This window comes from Mustela nigripes, unplaced genomic scaffold (genome assembly GCF_022355385.1).
Source record: "Mustela nigripes isolate SB6536 unplaced genomic scaffold, MUSNIG.SB6536 HiC_scaffold_76, whole genome shotgun sequence".
NCBI classification, from domain to species: Eukaryota; Metazoa; Chordata; class Mammalia; order Carnivora; family Mustelidae; genus Mustela; species Mustela nigripes.
In genome coordinates this window covers 3,867,995-3,892,640 of record NW_026739491.1, presented here as the reverse complement: position 1 = coordinate 3,892,640, position 24,646 = coordinate 3,867,995, and the positions used below count along the sequence as shown (strand labels likewise).

The 24,646-nt window shown below is 44.7% G+C and overlaps 1 protein-coding gene across 1 annotated transcript in view; it reads right to left on the bottom strand.

Moving 5' to 3' along the window:
• Positions 1-24,646, bottom strand: part of LOC132008241 (receptor-type tyrosine-protein phosphatase eta-like) — a 163,979-nt gene that overhangs the window by 50,282 nt on the left and 89,051 nt on the right. Inside the window, exons 2-4 of the mRNA XM_059386735.1 lie at positions 5,621-5,639; positions 2,967-3,203; positions 421-669 (exon numbers count right to left, since the gene is read on the bottom strand). Coding sequence (XP_059242718.1) covers positions 421-669; positions 2,967-3,203; positions 5,621-5,639 — 505 coding nt within the window. The remainder of the gene's footprint in view (positions 1-420; positions 670-2,966; positions 3,204-5,620; positions 5,640-24,646) is intronic.

The following is a 24,646-nucleotide window of genomic DNA, read 5'->3' as shown; positions in this document are numbered from 1 at the left end:
CGCTTAAAATCTGCAAATGGCTACACCACTGGCAATGCAGACGATGTCTGCTAGACTTGCCTGCTAAGCATCCCTGTCCTCAATGGGCATGGCAAGTTCCTCTGATGGCCCTGCTCACGGAAACACATCTGTTGTTCATTCGGTGGAAAGCTGAAAGAGCTCGTGGAGCCGGCTCCTTTCCGGGATGCCAGACTCAAAAACTTTCAACCCCCATTACCATTCCGAGCCCCAGCGATCTGACCTATAAAATAAGAACATCTCTCTACCTTCTTCATATAAATGAAGGGTCAAACTAAAATGTGGAGGAAAGCCCTCAATAAATTCTAAAACTCTATAGAAATGTAAGAACGACACTTCTTAGCAGTCATGGAAAATCAAATCCAGAAAGGCAGATGAGAAGCACACACTTTGGTAACTCACCTAAGCCACTGCCTGTGACCGAGGGCTTTCTCTGTTCATTTGGTTCTGCAAGTGTCAGGGTGACATTGTGTGGAATCCCTGGTTTCAGGCCCGAGATATTGGCCACTAAGTCTTGAGTCATCTCCTTAGGACTTCCAACATCTTCAAGGAGCAGCCGGTAGGTGGAAGTACCATTGCCAGTCTCCCAGGTAAGAGCAGCCTTTGTCACCCCCACGATGGAATCTCGAAGACCAGAGACTGGACTGGGCTCTATTTGAAAAACACACAGTGGACATTGATGGAACAATGGGCAGTCACCTTTCATTAGGAATGACTGGGGCCACTGAGGTTCTCACTAACAATACTTTCTTGATATCAGGGTCCAGGGCAAATCCGTCATTTCACAGCAGGAAAAAGTAGATATAGCATGACGGGGAATGAAGGATACACCCACAGCCCAGGATTTTTAGGATCTGTAGTATTCCCCTCCACAGTTCACTTCAACAGTGGTGTGACACTCTGAAATTGTCCTCAAAATTGACAAACAGCAGCATTTAATCATATTTGTTTAGGGCATGGGGACAAGGCAGGAAACAGAGTGATTGTTTACTATTTCTAAAGGTCCCAATTCAAGATAACAACAAAAATAATGCCATCTCAGAGCACCTAGACGTTTCAACTAAGGAGCTCATTCCTGTGTTCCAACCCAAAGGTGCTTTGGAAGATTTCCGATCCATCGCCCCACCGTTCTGTCCGTCACCTGATTTGGCTTGCTGTAACATAAACCAGCCATTTCGGTCAACGTGACATCCACTCCCTTCATTCTGGAGATGGCAAGGTAGACACACTGAGAGGAGGACTAACTCAGGGGCACACATCACGGGTGGAATCGGGGAAATCAGAACCCAAGGCTCCGGCGCTGAGCCCATGAGGTCCGCGGAGTGCTGCGGGTACAGCAAACCCTGCCTGAGGTCTGCCGGGGCGGCACCGGAGGCCATGGTGGGCTCTGAAGTGAGCTAATCCACTGTGATTCTACCCTTCACGCCAAACATTTTGAGCTCAAAGATTCCTAAATGGGGTCACTCCTGTGTCCTTTTTCTTTTGAAAAGAAATGGAACAGCCATCAAGTAGCCAGAGGAAGGACTCTGGGTAAGGGGTCCCAGCTTTTGCGCACTATTGTGCTCTGGGCCCGGGCTCCCTCCGTGCCCGCCACTTCCTGCTCAATAACCAAGCCCTCAGATGATACCTCGGTATTACAACGCCTCGGCATTACAGTTTGTCACTGTGGCCCTCAGGGTTACTACGAGGACAGGATACTGTATTAAGAACAACTAAGCACATAGTACATGCTCAGCAAATAGTAGCTGATGAACGAAGCCTTGTCCCTGGGACTTTCAGACAGAGTGAGGACACTCAGCTCCTGGGCTGGCTCTTTCTCGCCACCTCTAGACCTCCTCTTTCCTAGGGACACCGGTGCTGTGTTCCCTTGTCCCCATCACCATTGCTGAATTCCGTCATCTTCCTCCTCCTCCTCCATGCTCTTCCTCTTCTGCCTGCCCTCTCCTCCTGCTCTTCTCTCTTTCATAATATAGCAAATCTCTATTGTACAGTTTTTTGCCTCTAAAACTCTGCTCTGAGGAGCTCCGAGAGTTTTTCTGAAGGCATCTGTGATACCCCAACCCTGTAGCTCCCCCTCATCCCAGTTCTTTTTATTTATTGGGCTTCTGGGCAAGATTTCATTATTTAAAGAAATTGTTTCCTGACCTTAAAAAAAAAAAACCCTGCTGAAAACCACTGGTTTTGTTCGCCTGTTCCATTTGAAGGAGACACTGTGCTAAGCAGGTGGTCTCTTCAAGCCGTGGGCTCCACGAGGTCAAGCTTCCATGGCCCTCACCAGCCAAAGAGATCACATCCCCAGGTCAGAAAACCAACAGAGGATCTCATTTTTAAGTTTTTGGTTCTTCTCAGCTTTAAAAGAGCTTCTCATCTCTTTTTTATAGTTTTGGTTCTTTTCAGCTTAAAAAGAGAGAGAGAGCTAAATTTGCAGCTATAACACGTGGCTCAGGATACTGACATCTAAGCTAAATAAAACTCTAAACCTTCCCAAGTGTCACGGGGCCATTATTTCATCTGAAACACACACTCCTCTATAAAGTATACCCAATTTTCAGGCCCAGCAAAAACTCCTGAGAACACAAACACAGCATCAACTCTCCTGCAGAGGTTTAAGCTTCTTTTGAAGAAGCCTACTAATTACTGGAGCCATTACAACACATGGCTAATGAGGTCTCTGCCCCCAAGCCTTAGCAGAAAATATTGCCAATAACAGCAAAGGATTTTTAAAACGGAACAGCTGGAATTAATTAAAACTTCCCAAAACACCGAGGACCCTAATACCAAATGAGCCAGCCACCTGAACTCCTGGGCTTAAAACAATAGAGAATCTTTTTTCTCTTCCACCGTTAGCAAAAACCAATCTCTCCCCAACAGGCAAACTGAATGGACATGGCTCAAGGACACAGGATGAAAAGGAACGGTTCGCCATCATTCCTGGAGGCTCATCTTACCTGGTGTGTCATTTATGGCCACGGAATCTCTTGACGTCCCGGCGACTGTTTCTGAAGTGATAAAGGACGTGTTCGAAGTTGTTGGATTAAAGCCTGCAGTGCCATTCCGTATTGGATCTTCAGCCCGGGTGTTCCACTCACTCTCTACCTTGCTCTTTTCTACATGCGTGTACCCAGAATCAGTGCCACTCACGTTTGCCCATGCTGTGGTCATACTGGTTGTATTGATGGAAAAAGCTTCAATGTCAAACACAAACATGGGTTCTACTTAAATAACATTTCCCAAAGGACAGAAAAAATTATATTTAAATAAGAAATGTAAGCCTGGCTGGCTCAACCTGCCTTTGGCTCAGGCCATGATCTTAGGGTCCTGGGATTGAGCCCCACATCAGGCTCCCCATTCAGTGGGGAGTCTGCTTTTCCCTCTCCCTTTGCTCTTCCCTGTCCCACTCATGCTTGCCCTCTCTCTCTCTCTCAAATAAATAAAATCTTTAAAAATAAAAAAGAAACGTAAGAATCAGGACTGCTCTGTATGTCTATTTTTCAGAAGTGAATTGTACAATGACAGAAGTTTATTTCCCTTTCTTTGCCTCCTGGACTTTCCTCCAGCAAACTAATTTTAGATACATATACATATATGCATGCTTGTATGTTAGTAAGGCAGAAGGCTTTAAAACAAAGACCAAAATGACAGAAATCAGCAATGTTGGCTGTGACTTGAGTATGGATTAAATCTATCTAGAGGCTGATATAAAGAAAGACCTAAGAGGCAAAAGGAGTCTCTCTTGTCATTCTTAGAAAATACTGCCTGTGGAGAGGTCTTACAAGATGCAGAAGCTAACTCTTTGGCCAAACCCTGATATTAGGAGGAAGTTCTGCCATTTTGGGGCACTAAGATGGCATGAGACAGAATGGCATGAAGGGAAAGGAGCTGGTCTTTGAATTCACCCCTGGATGTGAGGACCTCCTCTGCCCCTTAGCCATGTGACCAGGAATGAGTCCCTAAGAACTCCTCATCCTCGGGTTCCTCTGCTGTCAGCTCTAACACACTATTTTAAACATGGACTATTTTTAAGGCACGTGATATGGTAACCAAGGTCGCTGGATTTGGACATTTATAAAATGGGAGTGCAGAGTTCCACCCTGCTGGTCGTCAGCATGTGATTTTACTCAAAGTCCTGGGAGAACATTCTCATTATTTCATCACTGTGGTTCACAGACTTTTTAGCTTGTATTTCCTTTTTCTTTCCTGTGTCCAAGGCTTTAGCTATGATCTGGTAAGTTACATCTACAGCCACTGAAATGCATGTTACTTAATAAGGCACCAGGAAACTTTTCAGTGATAAATGTGACTGATTTGAGTAGCCAGAAACAGTGGTCATGCAAGCTAACAAAACATTATCTCCCACTATATACTAGCGCTAGAACAGGATTTTATTATGATATTTAAAAGGAATCATAAGTCCCTCATCTCCCCTTCTTCTGTTTTAAAATGCTACCTCTATGCACAGAAGTTCTCTTCTTTGGCACCAAAGATTCAAGCCTCTACAACGTACCTACCAGCCTATCTACCAAACTGATTAACAAGCAAGAAAAAGCAACTGCAGAGCTCTTCCCATTGTTTGTACAAACTTTGCATAATCACTATTATTAACTGAGATTGGCTTTATTAAAAGGTTTCAGCAAGATCTGCCCCCTTTGTGTGGCACTGGAAGAACACTCTAATTATTTTATCTCCATGGTTCACAGACTTTGGGATTTTACCAGTGGGGGTGTGGAGGGGAAGTTCCCAAATTTTGAGGACAGATAAAAGCTACCAATTTTTATTTATTCTAAAAGATACATTTAAAAAAACTACCAAATACTATTATTTTTATAGAAACAAATTATGACCTAAAAAATTAGTAAGGACATAATCCCAGAATAAATGTTGCTATCAATTAAATATACTTAGCTTCACTTAAAACTTCCTATCATAGCCTTATTTTACTCATTTTACTCTAGACCAGGGAGCACTTCAATGGACCAGCACTGTTAGCAGCTGGGACTCAGTCCTCCACATAGAAGCAAAATATACAGGAGTCTACTTCTGATTTTCCAAAGCTTACACAAACTCTGTACATCAGTTTAAAAATAATGGAGCAGGGGTGCCTGGGTGGCTCAGTGGGTTAAAGCCCCGTATTGGGATTGAGCCTCTTATTGGGGCTCTCTGCTCAGCGGGGAGCCTGCTTCCCCCTCTCTCTCTCTGCCTACTTGTGATTTCTGCCTAATAAATAAATAAATAAAAACTTTAAAAAAAGAATAATGGAGCAGCGTAGCAAAAAAAAAAAATACTTATGGGATAGCAGCACACAAAGTAAATATAAATCATACTGCGTTATGAAAAGTAAGTGTTTTTTAAAATCACCCACGGATGTGGGCTTGCAGAAAAGAAAAATCACAGAAAATATAAAATTTTTTGTCAAAGTTGCTCAACTGATTGAATTCTTTCTTTCACTTGCTGTTGCCACACTCACCCCAATTCTAAAGAAAAACTGGAACTAAGACTGAACAAATAGGCATTTTCTGTGATTTTCGCATTGCTGTAAATGCTGCTGTGTCCATCAGGGGGCGGTAGCGAACAATACAAGAGAAGAGAGGGAAGTGGTACTTACAGTCACCTGCGCACACCATCTGTAACAGAAAAGAAAACGGAAGTCAGTGCATTCATTCAGCCACGGAAAATGCAAATCAGGAATAAAGCAGTTGAGAATTTAATAATGGAGCTGGGGTGTTAACGAGTGCATTAAAAAAAAAAAAAAAAAGGCCCCCTGGCAGATATTAGGGTGCCAGGACACTGGATAAGGGAACTTGGTGAAACCAGAGGTCGCTTACAAACAATGGATTAGGGGCGCCTGGGTGGCTCAGTGGGTTAAACCGCTGCCTTCGGCTCAGGTCATGATCTCAGGGTCCTGGGATCGAGTCCCGCATCGGGCTCTCTGCTCAGCGGAGAGCCTGCTTCCTCCTCTCTCTCTCTCTGCCTGCCTCTCTGCCTACTTGTGATTTCTCTCTGTCAAATAAATAAATAAATAAATAAATAAATAAAAATCTTTAAAAAAAAAAAAAACAAACAAACAAACAATGGATTAGCTCGGCTGTGTGGAGGCTGAGCCAACCAGTGTTCTTCCCCCACAGATACATCCAACACTGGAGCAGCTCCCCAGGGCAGCACTCCCTCCTGCCACTGCATCATAAATTGAGGCAGAAGGACACAGAAGCAAGGTCAAGATTCTCTAGGGCGTGGGGGAGGGGTGGGGGAAGCAGGACCATGGCACCCTTTCCCCCAGCCATGTTCAGGTTGCAAGTACAGAATGTAAAGCCAGGTGCGCACACGACGGTAATCAACGGAGTTGGGGATTTTTGTTGTGCAACAATCCAGCTTCTTCCTTCTACCAGTAGGTGGCAGTAATCTTTTTCTCTCCCCCTGCCACCCGCCCCCCCCCTCCCCCCAATTATATGGCATGCAACTTTGGGAAGCGTGAATTTCCAAAACGATTATTTATTTAGTTAAGTGTCTCAATCTGCCATCTTTAGATCCCTGGAGGTCCTCAAAGATATTCATTGTGAGCCATAAATTATTCCCCCATACTTTAAAAACCTAAAATAATTTGAGGTTGTACATTTTACTGTCTAGAATACACATTTTTGGGTAACGGGATTTTTCAAAGTATGGCCCTCATGAAGAGGAAAATAATCAAGAGGGATTCTAGTGGGGAAAAAATGTCCTCCAGCTTCCCATCACACTTAGAATATAATCATGATCTCATCATGCCCTTTGAAATGTTCCTGAAGCTGGTTCTCTCTTACAGCCTTTACATATTGATTCCTTTCTCCAAAAACACTCTGCCCCAGACCATCCAATGTCATGGCCTAAAAGGCCACCTCTTCGGGGAGTCCTTCTCCAATCAACCAGTGAAACCTAACACCTCTGGCTCTTTTCTCCTCTGCATTCACCACAATAGTCATCAGCCTCCTTCAACTACAACGCATGAACAGAAACCTCATCTGCAGCCATCCCTAGAACGGTGCATACAGTAGGCACTCTAAAAATGACACTGAAAAAAGGAATGACCCTCTTGTTTTATAAAGGAAGTAATTCCTAAGGCGCAGAGGAGGAAGATTTGCCCAAGGTCCTATACAGCAAGGCCAAGGCCAAGGCTGGTCAGGTCCAGAAGCCTGAGTACCCCCCACTCAATCCAAAGGAAACATCCTCTGTGCTTACCAAATGGAGACACTGAAGACAACATTCATTCTCATCTCGGGGGTTAGACCAACGGACAGAAAGGTCTACTCACCAGCCTGTCTCCCAAGGGCCCAGGCACCAGTTCCCAAAGGAATCTGAGGGTTCCTCCTCATTCTTCACTCCCCACAAGTCTCAGGGCCCATGTCCTGTTGATTCTCCTTTCCTACCTGTTGATTCCTCCTTTCCTACACACACACATTTTCCATTCCCACCCCCTCAACTCTACCCTCAAGCCTGCACACCTTCAGCCCGTCTTCCTGCTTCCAGCCCCTGCCACCCGCCTATGCCAGGCTTCTCTCCTGTGTCTGATGGACCACAGGAGAGAGAAAAACAAAGACCAGATTGCCAAGCAAGTTAGCATGTGGCAGAAAACCGCCCCCCCTTTTTCTCCCCAGCAGTCGAATAACATAAACTACCCAACCTCCTTACTCTACACTGGCCCGTCCTAGCCCCTTGCGATGTTATCATCTCTTCATACACAGCTCTGCGTTGCATCCTACGCTGGAATCCATTCAGTCAACCATGTACCCAAATACTGCCCACAAACATGGATGCGCTGGACCTGCTCTCAGACCATTTTTAGGAAAGTAAGGGAAATAAGGCGTAACTGAAGGCAGAATAGAAAGCACTGACAACTCAGTGAACCAGCAAGTCCCGAGCGCCTGCACAGTAGAAACCTGTTGATCAACCAGATAGTGGGACTAACTAAACACCCTATACACTATAGAACCTTCTCCCTCCTCTTTTCTGAGGAGCAGACCTTGGCTATTGAGCCTTCCAGCCTTATTCATGGCTCCCCTCCTGCAGAGATGTGTTCCTGTTTCACTTTGCTTACGCCAGTGAGCCAAAACTCTTTCTCCTTCTCTTCTTCAAGAACTACCACTAGTCTTGAAACTGTGGCTCTGGGCACAAGCATCTTCCTCCAGGCCCCCAAGAAAACCAAACTATGAAGACTACCCTCAATGCCACCCCAACTCAGCCAAAGCTGCAGCCATCCCATCAGTGGTCTACTCTGAACACTGGATTCTTCCTACTCAACACCTTCGTCACAGGAGGTCCCTAACTGCATTTACCTGAAACTTCTAAATTCTCCCCAGCTCCTCTACACGTAAATATCACTCCCACATTCATACCAAAACATACTTATAAATATTCTCTTCCCCTCTCTCCAAGACCCTCTGTAACTGCCCCATTGAACTTGTCTCCCACTCTACCAACTTCAGAAGAACCCAACTCTTCCCTGCCTTCACCCTCCATGGCTACACTCAGGGGTTATGTCCTAAAGACGCTTCTTTGTCCAAATCACCTTGACTTCCCCACTTCCATACTGAGGCCATCATAAACCAAAGCCTCCTAAACCCCAAGCCCTAAATCACAGAGAAAGCCTCCTCCTAGGGCTGAGCAAAACCCAGGCCACATTTCTTTTTTGAAGTGCTTAGGATACACTCACCACAAGAAAGAAAGAAAGAAAGAAAGAAAGAGAGAGAGAGAGAGAGAGAGAGAGAGAGAAAGAAATTAATTAAAAGCACCAGGACAGGGTAAGATCTGTTACAGTGTACCAGTGTACTTGTGTTTTAATCTTGTCAGAGTATCACTGTGACTCCATCCATAATCCTTCATTTGGAATATTAAAGGCCAAAACCTAAAGGGAGGCCCTTTGTGATGAACACCAAAGGTGAGAGCCAGGCCCTAGTCCTTCATCCACGCACCTTGTTGCCCCTCCTTTTACCTCTCCCTTCAATGAACAGTGAAAAATAAATAGAACTGCTAGATTCCTCTTTCTAAAACATGCTAATATTCACTGGGACCCTGGCAGGGACAGATGGCACACTCAACCAGGGGAACTGAGGATGGTTGCGGGGGGGGTGGACTTAGTGGGGGAGGGCCAGTAGGAAGGCAAGAATCCTGGGGCAGTACCAGTTGGACAGGTAAGGAAATGGACTAAGGGGCTGCCTCTCCCCCATCTCCATCTGGGGCTTCCTAGAGGTCAAGGGCCTCCACTGGTATAGACCTGGAGGTGAGCCTCCTCCTATCGGCAGGGCAGGGTGGAGATGAGTGGGCAGGGGTCTGCAGGGGTACACAGAGAGCTCATGTCCCATCACCGCTGAGAGCCTGTGAATTGGTAGGCAAGGCCTAGCAGGGTGACCAAGAGGTTTAGGTTCAACTGCCCCCGACGTCGGGAGCTCTGGGGCTTGAGGGTCTCTCCAAGCCACCTGTTTCATCAGTTTTAAACAGTGGAAGGATATATGCAACACTGATGCCCCGTTTGAGATCTCCCTGAGGCTCAAACAAAATAAGGTTTTCATATTCCCAGTCTAACAGCCGTCTTCCTGCCTCACTGAACCTCTGAAGCTGCCACCTTCAGCAGCCTTGATGACCTTCGGCGATGGCTCCAACCCCCAGGAGCGTCCAGGCTCTGAGCCCCTTCCAGTCCCTGCCACTCAGCCCTTTCCCTACACCCTGCACTGTGCCCCACTCTGGCCCAGTTGCCGAAGATACCCAGGGCACTTCACGTGGTTCCAAGTCTCCAGGTACTCAGAGGCACGAGAAGCAGGAAAGAACAGGACAGTGCAATGTGGAGAGACAGCCAGGAATGACCCCGACCACCCCGCTACATGGGCAGGGGGTGCCCGACGACATGGTGAATGTGGGGGACAGGGAGCAAGGGGCTCAAGGGGTTCGAGGGTGATGTGTAAGGGAAGAGTGGTGGAATCACCACCCAAAGAGGGACCCCATGCAGGGACCTAATGCTGACTGACTCTACTTATTATAATACTGATTGAGTGCTTAGCTACTGGCCAGTTACGGTGCAATCAGGGGTCCCTTCAACATCTCAGTCAAGCCTTACAGCAACCCCAGGAGGCAGGAACTGTGTTTAACCCCACTGTCCAGATGAAGAAGCTAAGCCTTGGAAAAGTGAGGCTCCTGACCCAGCATCTCACAGCTAGGAAGCTGAATATTCCAGCACTGGTCTCCCAGGTTCTGAAGGTCTACACCTTCACCCCTCCCAAGAGCACTCAGCTGGCTTGTCCCTGAGCAAGTCTCAGGCTGGCTTCCAGGCCTGCCGGCCATGAACCTCTGCCTTCCACACGGGCCTCAGGGACAGGTCTGTTGACCCATTTAACTGGGCTCAATTAAGAAGGCTTCTGTGTGTTCTCAGAAAGAGCAGAGTTTGAGGGTAAACTCACACAGCTGCCTGGATTTTAGCAAGTGACAAATCTTCGGGTTTTCCATTATCCATGTTTGGCTTTTAGGGATGGATAATAAGTGACTGAGGAACACAATGGGTAACAATAGGCTCTTTATCCTTCTAAAGCCAAGCCCACACACCATATGACAATAGTTATTTTTACCCACTGACGTAATTAACCAAAATGTGAACTGCTTCAAGCAATTTTTTAAATCAAATAGCATTTTATGGGATTTGGTACATTCTTCCGAATGCTCATTTATCTCCCATGTGAAAAGCACCCAACAGCTTCTGTAAAACCAGTCCCTGAAAGGTAAATCATTGATCATGAAAATGGTAGCCGGAGTGGGCTGTCCCTCTGAACCCAGAAGTCAGGCAATAAACATCACTCCCCAGAAGACAAGTATGTTGTTATGAGGTGATCTGAATACCTAGCATCCTTTTCTACCCTAGAGTCTGAAAGGCCAGGGACAGGCAGGTCAACAGGTGGCATGACAAAGTGTTACTACACCACAAGACAACAGACCAAGCCAGGCTCACCCTGCCTATGTGGGACTCTCGAAACTTGATGCTGTCATCAAAAGGGATTGTGGAGGGATGCCTGGGTGGCTCAGTTGGTGAAGTGTCTGCCTTCAGCTCAGGTCATGATCTCAGGGTCCTGGGATCTAACACCGCATGGGCTCCTTGTTCAGCAGGAGGCCTGCTTCTCCCTCTGCCCCTCCCCCGGCCCATGCTATCTCTCTCTGTGTCTCTGTCTCTCTCTCTCTGACAAATAAATAAAATTTTTTTAAAAGGGGGGGTTTTGTGGAAAAGGATCAGCATCAGCCAGAATTCTGTGACCCAAAACAGCCAGGTGAGGTTTTGTCAGAAAGGATGAGCGCCAACCAGCCTACAAAAACCAGAGGCTCACCTCTTCCCTCTTGGGATGGTTGGAGGCATGACGAACTCCTCCAAATGCACGGAGAAAAAAGTAACCAGAGGGGCTATTTTGGTGAGGCTATGTGAACTTTGAGATGCAGAGCTGAGGAAATCCCAGGCCAGAAGTTTCCATGGGTATTTTTAGCAGCAGGATTATTTTTTCAAGAAAGAATCTTCTGGAGAACTACATGTACAGAGCTCCACATTCATACATATCTATCTATCTATCTATATATATATATATACATGTACATGTGTGTACAAGTCTGCTTAGATATATATTTTTGTTGTTATATATATTTTTTTAAAGTTCAAGTTACCTCATTATTTTTTTTCCATTTTATTTTATTTTACTTCTTTTCAGTGTTCCAGCATTCATTGTTTATGCACCACACCCAGGGCTCCATGCAATATGTGCCCTCCATAATACTACCTCATATTTATTTTGATGCATAACCACATTAGGACATTAAATTCGTGTTCTCCAATGTATTAAAATATGGTATAACACATATCTGGGCAAGTGTGTTCATTACAATTTGACTATAATTTCAAGCACAGCCAAATTGGAAACCAGGTAGGGTGTTTTTAATGAAACACTTATGGAACCCCCGACACACCTCAAGGAGCACAGTTTGAAAACTAGTGATCTGGAGCACCTGGGTGGCTCAGTCTGTTAAGTGTCTGCCTTCAGCTTGGGTCATGATCCCAGGGTCCTGGGACTGAGCCCCACATAGAGCTCTTTGCTCAGTGGGGAGCCTGTTTCTTCCTCTCCCTCTGCCTGCCATTCCCCCTACTTGTGTGCTCTCTCTCTCAAATAAATTAAGTATTTAAAAAGAGAGAGAGAGAAGGAGTGTGAGAGTTGGCAAGGTCCAGACCCCTGTCTAAACCATTTTTCCACACTATGTGATAAATCTGAAGGTCCTAAATTGGAGTTCCATTGTCCAAATCTAGCCCACTGACATGTTTTACTCAATTCACAATGTTTTTTTTCTAATTCGCCTTCACTAGAACACTTCCTATTTTTCCCCATTGTGTTTTCCAACTTCAGCGATATTTTAGGAGTCTTAGCTTAGATTTTTTTTAAATCTTAAGTTTTAGCTCCAAAAAAAAAAAAAAAAAAAAAAAGAAGAAGAAGAAAAGAAAGAAAGATCAAGAGGCAGTGTGATTTTTCATTATTTGGCCTATTCCATTTACTTACATTCCTAACTACCCCAAAAACTTTCTATCGATCAAAGTGCATCTTGCAAAATTCATGGGTTGCAATTATCAAAGAACTGTTTACTTTGTAAGTTTCTCTCTTAGGGCCAGATCTCTGGCCAATCCCAGATGTGAATTATGTGCACGATGTGAAGATGAAATGCACCAGTATGCCTGCTCTAAATTCTCTGCTCACCCCTGTTCAACCTACCCCCCAATGACACCACCATCCACCAAAAGAAGAAAAAAACAGGGTGATCCTTCAGTTGAAGAATTTAATTTCCTACTTCTAAATCTGAATAATAAAACCACTCCAAAAGTCCTACCATCCACCTTTGAGTATGGACAACAATACCTAATAGCTACCACTTACCAAATGCTTGCTATGTCCAGGCCAGTTCTTCATGGAATCCTCCCCTCCCACACCCCACCCAGCTGGGTGTATCTGTAATCTATGCCTTCTTGACTCCCCAGTCTCCCATATCCCTCCCGCTTCCTCCTAGAAGAGGACCAAAGATCAGGACCAAAGATCACAAACTCTGCCTTCAGCTGACCGCAGAAAGCTAAGGGGCCTCTCACTATCTATTCACTTTGACAAGAAACCCAAGGGTGGATCCTATCTCAGAGGCCAAAGGGCCAGTGGTGATTTCCACAAACCCAGATGCCTTTCACACCCTCTTAGAACCATCCTGAAGTAACCCCGTATTCTTCCGAGGCTTTGCAAACAGAGGTTCCCACAACCCAAATCACCACCCCTCTGATGACCACTGCATTGTGGCATTGAGGACAGAGAATAGGGTGGGGTCAAAAATCAGCAGGACTTGGGGTCAGGTTTGGATGTGAATCCTGGCATCACCACGTCTTAGCAAGGAGTCTGAAGGCCACCCTCCTTGAGTTCTTTTCACCCGTAAGTTACCATCTCCCCCGTAGGCTTGATGTGAGGGTTAAAGGGCACACACTAGGTCCTCTATACACAGCAGCAAACATCAGTCCTTCAGAGGTGGGACAGCACAGGAATGAAGAGAACATGGTCTGGAGTCCAGCCCTTCCAAGGACGTGAACCTGAGTGAGTTACTCATCCCCTTCCAGCAACAATGACGACCACACCCACCTGAAGCAAGGGTGGGTACAATACTGACAAGCACTGAACTCAAGCGCTGGGTATATTGGAGTTTATTTGTGTACGTTTGATCATTTCATAAATAAAAAAGTAAATGCTAGAAACAGTATTTGCTGTTTACAGCACTGCCCTGACAAGTCTGAAGTGACTTGATCACCCACAGTGAGTGCGCGGTCAGTGTAACTGACCGGTACAGTGATTATCATTCCCAGAAACTGGGACCAGAGGATCTGAGAGGTGAGGCACAGGAAGGGGCATGCTGTCTTGCAGAGAAAAAGCAGAACCAGCACATATTTCTGCCAACACAGAAGCAAGAACAGAAGGGAAGGGCAAGCTGGCATCTTGGGTTTTGGTGTATGATGAGAGGAACTTGAGCAAAAGTTCTGAGACAAGCTGCTTCCCTGGCTCCTCCCGCCCACCCCAGACTGAGCTGTACAGAGGCCATGGAGAGTCACTCTGCAAACCCATGGTCGAGCCCTCTGCCCATATAATGGATGGAGTCTACCCAGTTTAGCGGAGAGCCCAGGACTCAGGCCCACTCCTCCCCATGCACCAGCACCATCTCAGGATGGCCTCAAAATTCACAGATGATCGTAACAGATCAGTCCTCATAAAAGATCTTTGGGCCTACAGTATGCCCTTCTAATTAAAAAGTACATCGCTAACCCATCCAGACAACACAGGAAATTTCAACTGTTTTGTTCTCCCATCAGCTAAATAGACTCACCATCACCCCTCCCCCCAAAAAAGTTGCAAGGCAAAGCCATACCGTCATCCTCCGTGAGAAACTAATCTTTGATAAAACGGCACTTTGGCAACCCACGGGGCAGCTACTATCAGGCCAGCGATGCCACAAAGCAGACACTTTAATCTGACATCCAAGCAATGAAAAGAGAACTCTGAGCCCTAAAATCCTGGATTATGGGAGAGCTGGCCCAACGGAGCCCCATCCATGAATTATGAAGACAGAGATGGGGAATGACAGGTAATTTTCAACATCTCATAAAGCCTAATGAATGCCCTAAATCAGAGGTCAGCAAAATATGTCTGTAAAAGGCCAGACAATATATATTTTAGGCTACAACTGTTGTAACCATCAGCCACAGGCAATGTGTTACCTAATGACCATGGCTGTGTTCCAATAAAACTTTATTTATCGACATTAAATTTGCACTTCATATAATTTTTCACCTGTCATAAAATATTATTTTTGCCTTGAATTTTCTTTCAACCATTTAAAAATGTAAAAAGCACTCTTAGCTCACAGGCCACCCAGAAATTAAGTCGTAGCTGGGTTTGGCCCACAGGACCGTAGTTTGCCGACCACTGGCCCTAAATGACATATTTACCCTTGACAGAGCCACAGGCACCAGCTAACAGCAGGTCAGAACATGTACCTGTGGTCTGGGTCTGGTTCTGTGTCCTGGGTTCCAAAAATTACTACCTTGAGCACTAAATTGAAGTTTAATCTTCTCATCTGGAAATAAGGATTACAACAGTCCCCTCCTCAAACGCTTAAGAGAATTCACTGGAATGATGCCTGGCACAAGGCACATGCTCAAGAGAGGATAACTCTATGCCAATGCCATTGTTTCCTTGCTCTTGGTAGACTTCAATCAGCTCAGTGTTAAGAACACAGGATCTCCTGACACTAGTGTGAATTTCCAATTGGGAGTCTTTGGCTGATAGAACATGGGAAGGAATAAAATTTCTCCAAATGAATACAGGGTATTCAAAAGAGAATATAACTTGCAATATGGGCCCCCTGGTGGCAGAGAATGGTGCCTGAAGGTCAAAACACATTGGCCACCGGGGTGCCTGGCTGCCTCAGTCAGGAGAACATGTGACTCTTGATCTCAGGGTTGTGGGTTCAAGCCCCAGGTTGGGTGTAGAGATTACATAAAAATAAAAAGATCTTAAATATTAAAAAAAAAAAAAAAAACCACATTGGCCCCAGACTGCTTCTCAGAATAGCTCCTCTTGTACCCTATAAGTCTGCATTCACTCTCTCAGCGTCAGGCAATTTATTTACCGTACGTTTACCTTATTGCTCTAGCTAGATGATAAACTCTCTCCTCAGGTCAGGGAAGTCCCACACCTCACACCCATCCGTGCCTAGCACAATGCCGTCCCTGATACAGGCTCGTTCAGCACTGGCTGACTGGTGGGTTGTAACTGGCCCTCTGGGGCCTGACACAGAGCTGGCCTGGCCGTGAGTGGCTAAGGCCGAGCAGACATGGGTGAACTTCATGGCCTTGGGAGCCAGCAATTGAAATATAGGTGGCCCGTCATACGGTAAGATAAAATCTTAGAGATTATCTGTACCAATCTGCCTCTGTTTCAAGTTGAGGAAACAGAGGCCGGGTGAGGTAAAGTGATTTGTCAAAGCAGCTGGGCTGAAGCTCATCCATTCACCCCATGTTGGCTGGCTTGGATTCTCTATGCCAGGCTCCACGATCTTTCTAGAGCACAGAGATAGAAGTTCCCTAGTCTTACGGTGCTTGAAGACGAGCAAGGAAGATGAAGCAATAAACAACAAGGGTTTTTTTTTGTTGCTCCTTTAGGTGGAAGCACTTAATTTAGTGCTCTCTGTCTTTTCCTGAGCTCTTCAACACACACACCTTTTTTTTTTTTTTTCAAACAACAGATGTAATCAATGCCTCCAGTAAAGGAAAGTGTGAGTCATAAAGGCAGAACTCACGTTTCATGTACATTTTTCCACATACTGACATACCTCCCATTCTCTGAATAGTCTGGGCTGCCATCCCCTACTTTGACTCATGCGTCTCTACTACCTTCTTAGAAAGCGAGAGCTGCCTCGCTCCCTCCCTTTCCCAGTTGGTTGCTGCTCATTGGACCAGGACAGCTTTGCCTAACTCCACCTCCCAGTGCGGCAGGAGCCTTCCTCTGTCGGTGTGCTCTGCCCCCAGCTTGGTCTCCTGCACCTCATGACTGTATGTGTGTCCTGGACTGGCTGGGAGTTCCTTGGGGGTAGGGGACTCTAACTCATGCCCAGCACAGTGCCTGAGCTGGCTGGGCACTAGACAGCTGGGCGGTAAGCAGCATGATATGCAGAAAGGATAAGAGAGGAGACAAGGTCTAGGCATGAGAACTGGACTTCCTATGGATAGCAGGAAAGAGTGGAAGAGAACAGGCAAGCCAAGAAACAAATAAAATGGCAAGCGAGCTCACAGAAGTGGTTCTCATACTTTGGTAGGTCTCAGAACCATCTGGGAACTTGGTAAAAATACAAAAGCCCAGCTTTGTTCTACTTCAGCCAGTTCTCTAAGTGACTCAAGTCCCCTCCAAAGTGTTGAGAACCAGTGGATGAAGGTATTTTAAAGGGACAGTAAGAAAAGATGAGAGTCCCCTCTGGTCTGAGTAGCCACAACCTATAAGCTCCCAGGAGGGCACTCAACAACTCCAGGGGAATGAGTTGGGAGTTGATTTGGTTTGAGGAAAACTCAACCCAGAATAAACTGAAGACAATCTCTGTTGGTCTTTAAATGAGGGAGGGGCCTGGTCTTCTAGAATCCAGGTGGAATTTTCCCAGTGGGTTCTAGCAGATCTAAAACCAGACTAGACTTGGAAAAGATGGGCCAAAGGGAGAGGGTTTCCCTCAGAAGTATTGCAAATTTCTGGCAGCTTCTTCCAGTTCTCCCTTCAACAAATCCAGCAATCCAACAAATCCTAGAAAGTAATCCCATAGCTACGTGGGAATTCCCACTAAGAGTGATCTTCCTCACTCACCAACAACTTGAAATGTTTTCACACCAGGGTCAGGAAGACTAACACTGTCACTCAGCATGTAGCAACTCCTTTTCCTGCCCATTGACTGGCACCATCTGTTCACACAACACATTATTTGCCACATCCATGGATCCCTGGCTTTTACTTATGTGCTTTCAGGAAACAAAATTCAATACTTAGAAGACATGATGGATGTCAACATCTTCTGTACACTGCAGTGACCTGGGCTGGATTCCAGCGAGACCTACAGTGAATGAATCAGCACTCTGCAGAAGAGGCAGAATGAACATGGAAGCCAGACAGGGGTTCGAATCTCCACCCCACCACCTAGTAGGTGTCTGATACCAGGTGAGTCACCAGTTCACATTTTCTTTGGTAAAACAATGCTGCCTGACCTCCCAAGTGTTTTCCTCAGGTCTTATACAAAGTGGTTGCTTAATGAATGTTAACATCCTATATCCCAAAGGTACACTCATCTTCAGAAGTAGCAATATCTGGCTTTGCACAAAAGACACACAACACACACACATACCGGTATTTTACCCAGTTGAAGATTATTATTAACTATTAATGATAATTACCACATTGTACGAATAAATTGCATTATATAAAGAGTGACTCTCTTCCTAAGTTTGCATTAACAAAGAAAAAAGCTAAAATTCTCAAAGTCTCATAAGTCCAGTCCATCTTTCTTTGCCATCTAATAAAACACTTTTTATTTCCTTTCATGGGCTTAAACTTCACTAAAAGGCAAATTGTCTGAGGGCCTGCCTCTGAGACAACAGGACTCTGTGTGTGCTCAAATAATCCCCTGTTCCAGTTGACTGTTTTCTATTTTTCTGAATAGACACTGTACAGAATCAGGAATCAGAAACGGTCCTGTGATCTCCCTAATTGCTTCCACAGACAAGTCCAAAATGGGTAAATTTTTTCAAAGACACAACTGATTCAAACCCCAAATGTTCCTCAAGGAGCTCCCAGGCTTCTCTTCCACAATGGTGTGGACCCCCCTCAGCCAGCCCTCACCCCAGGGCTGGGCAAGAACCCAAATGGCAGAAAGGACTCCCCCTCCAGACAAGACCCATCTCCACCCAATAAAGGCCGGCACTCAAAAGAGGAAGGCCAGGAAGTCGAAGACAACATGTTCTCAGGCATCTGTCCTCTTGTTACCCTGAAGTTGACCCCAAGTCTGATCCATATTCTAGCATTTGGGGAGCCACTGTGCCACCAAGAACTTCTACATCCCCAAAACATCCTTAACAGCCATGTATGGACTTCAAATCCATACATCCATCACTATAGATGCCACCAATCGGACCATTCAATCTCAGATTTAACAGCTCTCAAGAGAGATCAGGGTCTCAGTCTTCCCAGCATTTTACTGGGATCCTCCAAATTCCTTTTATCAGCTCGGCAAAGAAATAGGCAGGTCCTGTTAATCAAAAGGTAGAACAAACAAGCCCAAGTAGAGGCTGAAGTCATATCAATAAACAGCGAATGGTCCAAATTCCCAACAGGTTTGACGTCTGATAGACATCACTTGATTTCAGCCAACAACCTCTGTCAAAGTTACTTCACCATTCAGTAAACTTAAAATGGCAGGAATGTCTTATTAGGGTACTCGGTAAGCTTGACAAAATGACTTTATTGCCATTTTTTTAAAAAACCAAGATAATGAGAAGCTCCAGGAAGGTCCTTTTGGCCAGATCTTTTGGTGGCACTCTATTTGGTCTCTCGGAGGGAATAGTCCACTCTTAAATGTTTTAATAAATTAAATCCCAGGAAAACAATTTTACTCCTTCCTCACGGTTCAAAGAAAAATTTCCCTGCTTGTACTGTAGCTTCTGACATCCTGCCAAGTTTCAGACACTGAAATATGAATGGGATTAAGAAGGATTAAGACAGAGTAAATGCTATTAACAGTACCTCTATCGCATGCATCCATCTTACTCAGGAACCAATGACCCACCAGGGAAAAAGGAGGACTAAGGGGGACTCGGCTCATTCAACACCTGCTCACTTGGGATGGCAAGGTCAGCCGTGAATGCTGGGCTCTCTCCAGCCACAGTTGTGTGTCTGTCAAAGGTCTGCACCATTCATCTTGACACATAATCAAAGAACACTTCATCAAGGATCGTGAGAGCTGCGGGAGCCATTAGAATTGGGCAGCTTCCCTTTGTATTATTTTAGAAGAGCAAAATCCTCTTGCTTACGTGAATCCCAAATAAAGCCTGATACAATGGATAATAAATTATTAGTAAGCCATCATTTTAAAAGTTCAAATTTATAATATTTACTTATTATGGAGCATCCATTTTCTTTTTTAAACAGTGACTTGGGCAAATGAAAATCTGAAATCACGTGTTACATCCCATCCATTTCTGTGTTTCATTCGGTTGCACAAAATCAATAAAACTCTGAATCACAAAGATGTGCAGCTATAAATGGTCGAAGTTTAACAATTCATCACAATTAAACAGAAAGCTGAGGTTTTATTCCTCAGGGCATCATTTTTTAAAAAAGTTAAGCTGGCAGTACACAGGAACAAAGGGATAGCTTCCAGTGTTAAAGGTGTTTCTTTTTTATTTTTTCCCAGCTTTATGGAAATATAATTGAGGGTTTAAGGTGTATGCATGGTGATTTGATACACGTATGAATTACGTACAAGATGGTCACCACCCATGATTTCACACAGTTACTTTTGTCGGGGAGGAGAACATTTGAGATCTACTCTCTTAGCAATATGAAACAATCGCTTTACAGAACTCATGAAATATTTCACATAATATTTCCTTGGGAGACTTTTAAACTACTCGTCTATATACTAATTTTATACAAATTCTACTAAAGGATTAAAACAAGGAGAGGAGAGACATTCTCTTATTCTCTCTCTTTTTTTTTTAAGATTTTATTTATTTGGGAGAGAGAGAGAGCGCACGCGCACATGAGGAGAGGAACAGAGTCAAAGGAAGAAGCAGACTCCCCACTGAGTGAGGAGTCCAATGTGGGGCTCAATTCCAGGATTTTGAGATCATGACCTGAGCCAAAGGCAGACACTTAATGGACTGAGCCACCCAAGTGCCCCTGGGCATTCCTTTATTCTATGAAGCCAATATAATCTTGGTCCTAAGAGAAAGACAAATAAGCAAAAAAAGTTATAGGCCAACACTCTACATGACCAAAGATGCAAAAATCCCAAATAAAATATTAGTGAAGATGAAGTCAAGGTAAAAACAGTATCACGACCAAGTTGATTTGCCCAGGGAATGCAAGAATGGCTTCGAGTTGGAAAATGTATGTCATTTATTACAGTATCAGATTAAAGGAGAAAAAACAGGGTCGTCTCAATGCAGAAAAAGGATGTGGTAATATTCAACATCATACATGAAAAATTCAGTCTAGAAAGGAACTTCCTTAACCCAATAATGGCAATCTATCAAACAGAACAGGCAGCTTTCTGAGCCCGGGTGACACTGGCAAGGATTCCCTTTAAAATCAAAACCAAGGGGTGCCTGGGTGGCTTAGTTGTTAAGCATCTGCCTTCAGCTCAGGTCATGATCCCAGGGTCCTGGGATAAAATCCAGGCTCCCTGCTCAGCAGAAAGCCTGCTCTTCCCTCTCCCACTCCCCCTGCTTGTGTTCTCTCTCTTGCTGTGTCTCTCTCTATAAAATAAATAAATTCTTTTTTTAATAAATAAATAAATACATAAAATCAAAACCAAGACATTATTTATCAACTAAACCTTAATAAAACTGAGCGGGGGCGGGGGGTACTGAGACCAAGAGAAGGATGCTCAGTCACCACTTCTTTTTATAGCAGACAAGAAAAGGAAATAGATAGGAATTAAAAAGAAGGAAATAAAACTCTATCTACTTACAGAAAATGAGATAATAAAATTGGCTGTATAGAAAAAATTTTCAGTGCACAGACACCTTATTAGAAATAATCAGAGAATTTCATTTGGCACACTTATTAAATCAAATGCATTTCTGCATACCAGCTATTAACAGAAGAGGGTTTTTTTTTAAGTTATCATTTATGATAACAACAAAAACCTAAGGAACCTAGGAATGCATCTATTAAGCTCTGTATGGAGATAATTATCAGACTTTATTTAAAAGACTTAGAAGAAATAGACCATGTCCCTAGACTAGAAGACTCAATATTGAAAGATGTCTGTTTGAGATGCCCAGGTGGCTCAGTCAGAGAAGTGTCTGCCTTCAGCTCAGGTCATGATCCCAGGGTCCTGGGATCAAGTCTTGCATCAGGCTCCCTGCTCAGCAAGAAGCCTGCTTCTTCGTCTCTGCTTGGGCTCTTTCTCTTTCTCTCTCTGACAAATAAAATTGAAAAGAAGGAAGGAAGGGAAGAAGGAAGAAAAGAGGGAGGGAAAAAAGTTGTCGATTCAACGCAATCCTAACCAAAATCCAAATGAGATGAGTTTTCTTCAAAAAGTTGATCCTAAAATTTAAATGGCAAAAAGCAAGGAAGTGCCAGGACCTCCTCCTGAAGAATTAGGTAGAGTCATTTCCTCTACCACCAATTAAGACTTATTATAATGCTAATTGTAATTAACACAGTGTGGTGCTGGTGCAGGGACAGACAAAGGGGTCCAAGGAAACAGAATCAAGAACCCAGAGAGATGTCACTCTGAGCTCATGTGGACCTGACAACCATCGGCAGAAGAAGGAAGAATTCATCAAATGGTGTCGGAAAATGTATCCACAGGGAAACTGTGAAACTAGATCTCTACCATCAAACCATAAACCAAAATCAATCCTAAACAAGTAAAAGCCCTAAATATGAAAGGCAGTACCCTGGAACTTTAAAAGGAGAATAGCAGGGAGCATCTTTATAACTTCAGGGTAAGAAAATAGTTTGAACACTAAAGCATAATCATTTAAAAAAAAAAAAGACTGATGTATTTGGCCCCCTTCAAAACTAAAAACCCCAGTTCCTCAGAAGAAATCTTAAAAGAAAGAGAAGTCAAACCACACACTGTGAGGAGATCCAATGCATACACCCAACAGAGAATTAACTTCGGAATAGAAAGAGCCTGAATAAATCATTAAGAAAAAGCAAATAATCCAACAGAAAAACACGACAGAAGGACCCAAACAATATTTCAGCAAAGAAATACAAGGGACCATGGAAGATTAAAGTAACTGCTCAGATGAAAGCCTTAAGATCTCTGACAGTATCCAGTGATGGAGAATCCACAGATGGACAGGAAGTCTTACACGTAGTGACGGGACAGGAAATCGGGCACAATCACTCTGGAAAACGGTTTGACAATCTTGTGAAGTTGAACTTCATCACGCAATCCCACTCTTGGGAATGAGCCAGAGAGAAACTGTCCCTGGGTGTGAACCAGGAGACATGAGCAGGAATGTTCACGGCACCATATGCAATGACCAAAACAGAGTGGGACACGCCAAATGTCAATCATCCAGAAGAATGGATCGCTACGCTGCAGGAATGACACACCAATTAATCGCTCACACCTGTACAACTGAATTCACTGCAGCAACACACACAACCGAGGAGTATTAGGAAACAAGATGGAGAAAGCAAGTCCTAGAAAACCCAGAGAGACATTCTTGTCAGAGTGTCTCTGTTAGAAGCAAAATTCAACAACAGGCTCTCTAGGTATAGATGCACAGAGAGGTTATGATTTTGTTAATGCTGATAAAGGATAAATATAATTCAAGAGAGTGGTGATCTGGCTGGGGGTTAGGCAAGTGATGGGCTCAAAAAGAACACAAGTGAGGGAGGAAATGACCGGTGGCAGCTTCACAGGTGTACATTTTCCTCTTGCAAATGTAGTTCGATTATATTCTTTTGATTATCAAATACATGATCAACATGTTTAAGCCACGGACACAATTCACTATCACCATCGTCAATGACCATGACAACGCCTAACACTTATCAGTAAGGTGATCACGAGATGCCAGGCACTGCTTCTGTTATGGAAAAAACTCAGGAAGCCCAAGTTGGCACCCCCAAGAGGGGGGACAGAGCCAGAAGACAAACCCAGACCTCCTGTACCTCCATGGACACTTCATTTAAAAAAAAAAAAAAAAAAACTAAATTTTAAAAGATTTATTTATTTATTTAAGAGAGAGAGGGAGCAGGGGGAAAGGCAGAAGCAGACTCCCCACTGAGCAGGGAGCCCAACATGGGGTTCCATCTCTGGGCCCTGAGATCATGACCTGAGCAGAATCAACAGTTGGATGCTTAACCGACTGAGCCACATGGGAGCCCCTTCACAGACACATTAGGACCACATGCTTTATTCAATTCACAGCTAATCATTAGCTTCTAGAAAAATAGTTCTCAGTTGACAAGACGGCAACAGAAAGGTAGGTTACCGCCACCTGTTGTGAGAAACAGTGCCCTTAATTTGGAACTAATAAGCCTGTGGCTAGTTGACTTCTTCTCTAAGTGGAGCAATTTCAAAGTTCTCACCGAGGAGTCATTCCTTGCACAAGTCAACAGGTCTTCTTCACGAGGGGGAGCAGGGGACAGATCCACAGCCAGGCAAGGGCCATGGGTCTTAGTGCAGGGTAGAGGCAGGGAGGTACTGAGAATCATAATTCTAGAAAGAGAGAGAGGAAGGGAGAGGAGCGGTAGAGAGGAAAGTGGGGAGAGAGAACAAGAGAGGAAGGGAGCGTATTAGGAAATCAGGAGCTGGCTTCATCCGCTGGTTGGTTAGATGAGGAGGTTGCTTGATGTGCAGGGGGCTGTTGGTCTCAGATCCTGGCGGTGGCCATGCCTGCCTCCAGAACTGATCTAGGAGGAAAGTGAGACTCTTTTCCATGGGTCTGCGTCCCCGTCCTGGATTCAAGTACCTGTTCCATCCCTGGGCTCGCCTCACTTTGTTTGGGCCTCTAGGCTTCTGTCCATGATAGGAGATTTGTCACTCCTGCCTTCTACCTTCACAGACTTGTCCAAAGATCCACCAAGATGGCACATGCCAGCTCTTTGCCACTCTTCAAATACTATGCTAACAACATTTTCCCGTCTGCAAAAACACGCACTGAAGCAGCTTTTCGGAAGTAAGTGGCCACCCTTCCTCAGTCTGGCAGCTACCTCTCTATCCCACCGCAGCGGCCTGAAGCACCTGCCTTTCTGAACAGCACCCAGAGGAGTCCAGAAATAACAATGTATACCGCCAAAGCCTACAACCTAAAAGCTGCACAGGGGAGACTCGATGCTAC